This window comes from Balaenoptera physalus, assembly GCF_965194825.1.
Source record: "Balaenoptera physalus genome assembly, chromosome: 13".
Lineage (NCBI taxonomy): Eukaryota > Metazoa > Chordata > Mammalia > Artiodactyla > Balaenopteridae > Balaenoptera > Balaenoptera physalus.
In genome coordinates this window covers 61785439-61792962 of record NC_138892.1, presented here as the reverse complement: position 1 = coordinate 61792962, position 7524 = coordinate 61785439, and the positions used below count along the sequence as shown (strand labels likewise).

General features: G+C 59.6%; 1 protein-coding gene and 1 long non-coding RNA gene across 3 annotated transcripts in view; one reads left to right on the top strand and one right to left on the bottom strand.

Moving 5' to 3' along the window:
* Positions 1–891: 891 nt before the first annotated feature.
* SP7 (Sp7 transcription factor) overlaps positions 892–7524 on the bottom strand; it is a 35550-nt gene continuing 28917 nt past the window's right edge. For both annotated transcript variants that reach the window (XM_082422365.1, XM_082422366.1), the window contains one exon: positions 892–4302. In XM_082422365.1, the coding sequence (XP_082278491.1) occupies positions 3028–4302 (1275 nt within the window). In that variant the 3' untranslated portion in view covers positions 892–3027. The remainder of the gene's footprint in view (positions 4303–7524) is intronic.
* Positions 4858–7524, top strand: part of LOC309641824 — a 36145-nt gene continuing 33478 nt past the window's right edge. The window contains exon 1 of the long non-coding RNA XR_014252771.1: positions 4858–4888. This is a non-coding gene — a long non-coding RNA (uncharacterized lncRNA). The remainder of the gene's footprint in view (positions 4889–7524) is intronic.

Sequence of the window (7524 nt, the reverse complement as noted above, 5' to 3'; positions counted from 1 at the left end):
AGGCCTAGCGCACTCCCCACTAACTTCACCAGGGGGCGCGGCGGCCCTGGCGACACAGTGACTGTGACCCACCACCCCAGGGGCTCAGAGCGCTCAGCGGGCAGTCTCCACTGGGGCCCCTCCCTACGACCTGGGCGGGAAACCGAGGCAGCGTCCTGGCCACTGGCATCGCGGGAGCCTGGGTGCCTGGACCTCGGCCCGCCGCCCCTTCCCGGGCGCGCCGAAGCCCGGCGCCCCGGCCCGAGGCCGGTAACCAGGCGCACATGGCCCGCCCGGCCCTGTTTGTCCTGGCAGCGCGCCGCCGCTATTTGAGGCGGTTTTTATCTCCCAGAAACCAGCAAAACCCCAAGCGGAGTCTAAGGAAGATGAAAGGGGCCGAGGGACCGGGGAGGGGAGGACCGCGAGGCTGCGGCGGGCGGGAGCTGGCACCGGACAGGCGGAGACCGGGAGGCGAGAGGGCCAGGCCCTGGGGGGTCCCGAGGAGCCGACCCCGCGGGGTGGGCGCCGAGCCCGGGGGTCCACTTCGGGCCGCCCACTCTCGCGGCCCCGCGCCCACGCGTCCCCCGCCCCTCTCAGCCGCTCTTCCGCCGCGGCCCCCGGCCGGCCGGAGGGTCCTCGGAACTCGGATCCTTCTTCAAAGCGCCTTTGAAGCCCGGAGCCCCGCCCTAGGGCAGGAGATTTCGCACCTGGACGGGGGCGGGGTGGGGAGGGGACCGGCAGCCCGAGCACCCCCTGGGACCCGCCGACCCCTCCCCCGCTCTAGCGCGGAGCGCCTCTCGCGAGCCCGCAAGGGGCACCGACGGACGGGGGCGCCGCCCGCAGTCGGGCCCAGGCTGGGGGAGCGGCTCGTGCGCCCCTCCGCCCGGCGGGGAAGCCGTAGGGGGCGGAGGCCGCACAAAGCCCTATTGTGGCTGGGGTCTGGCCGCGACAGAGTGGCTTTTGTTCCTCCGCTGAGTCCGTGGCGGGCACGGCTGATTGCAGGCCCGGGGCCGGGGGCGGGTTACGTGCCAGGCGGGTCCACCCGCGGGAGCCGCACCTCGCCCGGCCCGGGCCGCGCCGTAGTCCGCACGGCGACCGCGGGGCCGGTGCGCGGCCCGGCTGCTCTCCAGGCCGTGTCCGCTGGTGTCGAGCCCGAGAAAGAGCCAGGTGAAGAAAACCTCTTCGCCTTCCCAACTCCGCAGAGAGCCCTGGGCGGTCCAAAACTGACCTCCGCCGCAGGGCCGGGCCGCCGAAGTATTCTCCCCCGGGCGTAACGTGCAAACGGGCACGACAGTGCCCGCAGGGACTCCCCAGTTTGCCAAAGAGAAATCCTGTGGCTCACTCTTCTCCCCTCCTCTCCCTCTTTTCTCACCAGGACAAAATTTTAAATCGAACTTTTATTTATTAAATTAAAAAAAAAAAAAAGACTCCATGAGGGCATGATCCCTTCCCTTCCACAATATTACCCTCTCCCCAAGCTCCGGCGGCTTTAAACCTTTAACTTGGGGCCTTGAGGGAGCAAGAGATAGAAAAGGAGGATCCAAAGTCACAGGAAAGGCATTCAAAGGCACGAAGCGGCTTTAAAAGTCACTGGAGGTGGAGTTGGGAGCATCGGAAGTCCCAGGTTGGGGGCCTGTGGACGCACCCCCAAGTCAGCTTGGGGACCTCTGTCCTCCTAGCTCTATAAATTCTTCTTTCTCATGGCTTCTAGGCACCAGCCTAGCACAGTGCCTTGCACAGAGTAGACACTCAATAAATACTTGATTTTCTTGATCTGATCCCAGAGAAAGCCTTCCCCACTTATTCTTCTAGAGAGACACCTCCAAACCAGTGTCCTCCTCCAGTTAGGTGGGCTACCCCAAAGAGCATGTCTAAGATGGCAGCTGCAAGCTCTCTGTTACCATGGCAACAAGGGATTAGCCTGATGGGGTCATGGTGTCAGGGGAGGGGCAGTGGAAGAACCTGCTCTGGGGTCAAGGGAGCTGGGGTAAATTCCAGTCCTCCCCTCCATAGGACTTGAGGTTTCACAGCTTCTGGCCGGGGCTGGAAATATTAGGGATCCCCTAATTGTGAGATACCCCATTAACTCTTTTAACAGAGATCTAGCTAATCAACCCTATTAGCAGAGATTCCATTACAAGAAACACCATTAACTGAGACCCTGATGATAGAAATTCTATTAACAAGATCTCACTATCACTTTTTCTAGACAGAGATGCATTTGGCTAAAATTTCCATAACAGAAATGGACCCCCTTCCCTCCCCAGCTCACTCTACCTGACCTGTCATCATAACTTAGATAAATAGAATTATTATTATTACTATTCATTTCTCTTGGAACATAGGGGTTAAATATACAGGCCTGGGGGCAGCCTCCCTGACCCTGGGGTCACCCCATCTTTGGGATCAGATCCCCACTGGTCTGCCCCCCTCTTGGCACCCTGCTCCCTGCCAGGTCACTTACCCCAATCCCCCAACTCTGGTCCCTAATGAAGAGGCCACCAGGGGGCAATAAATTATCATCATCATCATCATCATCATCATCATTGTGTTTGTAAAAAGGAAGAATGCTCTGGAGCATGGAAGGCAATGGACTACAAAGTCCACTGAGGAGACTGGAGCCTGGAAGCTAAGGGATAGTGGTAAATAAGCTTGGGAAGCAGAAAAGATGCATGTCAAGGAGTTAGTGAGACGGAGAAATAAAGTGTTGGGAGCCCAAATGGAGAGAAAGTGACTTGGTGTGGTAAGAGCAGAGGAGAGAGAAACTGAGCAGTGGTGAGGAAAGAGCTTCAGAAGCCCGAGAGCAGAAATCAGGCAAGAGGTGAGGGCCTAAGATGAGAGTTTGCAGAAGGGGCCCATGGCAAGGGGCAGGAAGTGAGATGAGGAAGCATGCAAGGAGATACCCAGGCCCAGAATGATGGGGGGAAGAGATGGAGCGAGTCCCAAAGGGCAGCATGCATGGGGCAAAGGGAGTGAGGGGCAAGCAGTGGTCCACAGAGCCAGGAGAGACTGGCAAGGCAGCCCAGGGGCTGGAAACCTCCACCCGGCTCAGATCTCCAGCAGGTTGCTCTGCTCTGGGCTGCCTTCAGCGGCTTTTTCTGCAGGTGCCGGTGAGGCTGGAGGTCGGGGCGTCTGACTGGCCTCTTCTTCCCCGGCGCTGCGGCCCTCCCCCAGCTCCTTGGGGCCGCTGGGCGGGGGTCCTGGGCCTGGCTCGCCGTGGGTGCGTTGGTGTTTGCTCAGGTGGTCGCTTCGGGTAAAGCGCTTGGAGCAGAGCAGGCAGGTGAACTTCTTCTCCCGGGTGTGAGTGCGCACGTGGCGCTCCAGCTCGTCCGAACGGGTGAACCTCTTGCCGCAGAAGAGCCAGTTGCAGACGAAGGGCCTCTCGCCCGTGTGCCAGCGCAAGTGGGCCTTCAGATGGGAGGCCTTGCCATACACTTTGCCGCAGCCCGGAATGTGGCAGCTGTGGATCGGCTTCTTCCGCAGCCCGGCCGCTGCAGCGCCCAGGCGCTCTAGCTCCTGGCAGTTGGGGCAGTCACAGGAGGAGCGCCCTGTTCCACTGCCCCCGTAGCCAGCACTGCCCCCTGTGCCTGCACCCCGAGGGGGTTTGGCTCCACCACTCCCCTCCAGCTGCCCGCTGTTGCCCACCGCCTTGGGTTTATAGACATCTTGGGGCAAGACATGCTGGGGCCCTGGCTGCAGGAGGTGGGGAGATGGGTAGGGGGCAGGATTAAGGGGGGCAAAGTCGGACGGGTAGGTGGGCAGCTGGGGGTTCAGCGGAGGCTGAGCAGGGCCTGTGGGTAGTGTCCCTTGCAGCCCATCACCCTGGCCCTGCCCGCCACCTAGCCAGTTGCCCCCAGGGTGCATGTCCCACCAAGGAGTAGGAGCATTGCCAGGGCCTGGTGAGATGCCTGCGTGGATGCCTGCCTTGTACCAGGAGCCATAGGGGTGTGCCATGTCCAGAGAGGTGTAGACACTGGGCAGGCAGTCAGAAGAGCTGTGCCCCTTGGGCACTAGTAGCCCAGGGTCCTGGGTGCCTGTGGGCCCAGGGAATGAGTGGGAAAAGGGAGGGTAGTCATTGGCATAGCCCGAGGTGGGTGCTGGAGGACTGCCTGCAGGTGAGAGGAGCCCATTGGTGCTTGAAAAGGGGGCTGGGTAGGCATCGCCCATGGTTTTGGGGGCCGAAAGGTCACTGCCCACAGAGTATGGCTTCTTTGTGCCTGCTTTGCCCAGTGTCGCTGAGTCCCGCAGAGGGCTGGAGCCACCAAATTTGCTGCACGCCGCTGTCAGCATGGCCAGGGGACTGGAGCCATAGTGAGCTTCCTCCTGTGGAGAGAGGGAAGCACCGTTTAGGGGCAGAGGAGGACACGCACAGAAGGACTGTGCACCCCAGAGACTTGGACAACAGAAGAAAGGGGTTGAGGAAGACTTGAAGAGGATGGGGAATCAGAGGTGGTGAGGGGCGGCACTGAGGACTGGGACCCAGGGCAGAGCTCAGATGGAGTCTGGAAAAAGAGCAAAGGACCAAGACAGCGGCCTAACACCCAACCCAGCAGGCAGGAAGCAGAGCTCCCTGTGGTGCTGGGGGAGTGTGCAAGGGCCTCTGAGGAATGGGAGACGCTTCTTAAATAGCCACGAGAAGAGCTGGGGATAGAGGCAGCACTTGGGTGCGGTGAGAATTAGGGATCCTGACCCCTGGAAATGGGTTGGGAGCAGAGGCCATGGTTGGGGACTTGGAGAGGAAAGATGAGGCTGAAAGGGCAGCCTGGGAAGAAGGTGAAGTCGTAGGGGAGTGCAGCTCCCCGCATTCCAGATTTTCCCAGCTTGACCCCTTATTCACTTCCTGTCTCTGCTTCGTCTCCTGACTAAGGCAGTGGCCTGGTCTCCCTGAAGCGGCGTCCTCATGTCCTTGGTAAGGAATCTCTTTCTCTTGGCAGGGACCCTGGGACTGGGGAGCAAGAGGAAGCGAGGGCAGAGACACTGGGACATTGAGAGGGAACAGGGCTACCGCCAAGCCAGGACTGTGGCTGAGGCAAGAATGTCTTTCAAGCGGGCATTGGGCACCTCCTGCTTTGTGGAGCCAGCTGGTACCCCTTTGGGAGGGCTGGGAGAGCTGAAGTCCTCACGCCCCTGCAGGGCAGGGAACTGGGGTGGCTAAGATACTGCCTCACAGCCACACCCCCCCACGCCTCAGTGTACCCTAACACACAGAGGCCACATAGCTCGTCTCTCTTCACCCCTCCAGCGCAGGGAGTGAAGGAAGATGCATGTAGATACGGGGCATGGGGGTCTTTTAGAAACACACAATGCCCTTCGTGCCCATCGTGCTGCTGCTACCAGGCCAAACCACTCTGAGATCACCATCTCTCACGAGCTCATGGTACCCGCTCCCTGAGTCAGCCTTGGGACGCCCTCCTGGGCGATGGATGCCCTCCTGGATCCCAGGCTGGCATAGATAGGCGTCCATCACTGAGAATCCCACCAAAAAAAAAGATGCCCTCAAAAGCTGACCCCGTACAGTTCCTTGACTGGGGCCCTCAAAAACTGAAAAGGAACCCAAGAATCCAGGGTTCCCAGACCTGCCTGCTAGCTCCTAGCATGTGGTATGTGCGGTATGTGCCTGTAACACCGATCCTAGAGGTAGATCTGGGGTCTAAAGGTTGCAGTGAGGGGTGTGTGCAGTCGCCAGTCTTGCACTGCTCCGCAAATGCAAACCTGCTGCTCCCCCTGTCCAGTTACCTCTCTCTGAGGTCCTGTTGACCCCATGGACTCCCAAATTTGAGCCACTGAAAGCGTCCTCAAGTCTGGCAAAAGCCCTGCATCCTGCCCAGCCAGGATTTCCCTGGAGCCTCTCATCTCCCAAGCAGAGGGTAGGTAAGGCAGGGTAGCTGATGGGGCAGGAGGCAAAGCCTAGCAGAAAGGAGAGGTAAAAACGTGGAGTTCAAAGGAGAGAGGCAGAGACCCAGAGACACCGGAGCAGAGGACCCTGCAGGGTGAAGAGCTGACATAAAAGCCCCCAGGGGGGAAAGTGAAAACAGAGGGGCAGCTGGCCCTCAGGGGCAGAAATGGGCAGGGACCCAAAAGAGAAGAAAGCAAAAAAATGACAAAAAGGACGGAGAGAGAAGAAAGCAGCAAAATAAACAAAGACAGAGAGGTGATGGAAAGAGACTGGGCAAGGAAGGCACAGGAAAACAGAGGAAAAGAAAGGAGGGAGAAAAAAGAAAAGGGGGAGGGGGAGGAGGAAGGCAGATTTCCTACCTAAGAGAAAATCCCCACGGTGCTGGGCCCCAGAAAACCCCCAGACCAGGCCACTCCTCCCTCCTTCTCCCCCTGACCACCCCCTCCCCCTCTGCCTGCCCGGCCCGGCTCCGTTGGTTTCCCTGCGGTCGGTTTATTTTTAAAAACGCCGACGCCGTCCCCCCCGCCCGGCCCTCACACTGTGGCCACAGGGGCCTCAGCCAAGCCCAGGGACCCCACCCAGCCGTGGGGAGGGAAGGAGGGGTGAAAGAAGGCCAGCAGCCCCAGGCCAACAGGAGACCCCAGCACTGGGGAGCGGAGGCCCCCAGGGCCCCTGAGGGCAGGGAAGGGGGAGCAAGGCACCAGACCACTCAGACGGTTCTGGAGCTCCTGGAGGCCAAGAGCTGGGCACCTGGCTAAGTTTCAGCACAGCCTCGGTTTCCTTCTCTTGCTGCTTGGGCTCTTCTGAGAACTGGAGAGAGGGTCCTGATTAAAGATTCTAAATACTTGTCCACGACCTCACACCGGGGTCCCAGGAGCCCACCTTCCAGTTGCTTTTCCTCTCACTTCCACCCACCATCCATTGAAAACAATGACAACCACAACAAAACAGCCTTCAAGTACTGAAGGGAGAGTCTGTGGAGAAGGAACTAGATAAGGAGCTGTCCCAGCTCTCGCACTCACACAGGGAGGAGAGCCCCCTCTTTCCACTGACCTCCCACGGGAATGTTCACTGGACATCCGAGCATTGACTGGCCATAGGTTCTGGGCACCCAAGGTCCCAGTTTCCACTTCTCCACTCTCCGCCTCCTCCCAAGTTGTTTAGCTTTCCCACCTTCCAAATGTCCATCCCCACCTAGCCCCCCACCCCCATTTCTCCCTCCACCCTGTTCCTCTGCATCTCACTCAGCCCAGGTGAGCCTTCCATCAAGCTCCCCTCTCTGAAATCCCAAGTTCTTCCCACTGCCAAAGAGGATTTCCGGATGGGGGTGGGAGAAGAAGGTTGAGGGCCCAGGCGCCCCCCAGAACAGGTGAAAGAGACAGAGGCTAGAAGCCTTGGTGTTGGGGGCATCTCCAGCTCACGGGGAGCGAGGGACATGAAAGCCCAGTTTCCAGGACACACTGCTCTTGCCAAGTGCTACCCCAATCCCATGTCTTTCCAACAGGCCTTTGGCCCAGCCGCTCCTGCAGGCACCAGTGCCACGCTGGCAACTCTGACATGAAGCCCACGCCCACTGACACTGCCCCTGCCTTGGGTGGACCCAGGATTTCCATGCACCTTAGTCCTCCAGCTTCCTCAAGACCAACCCC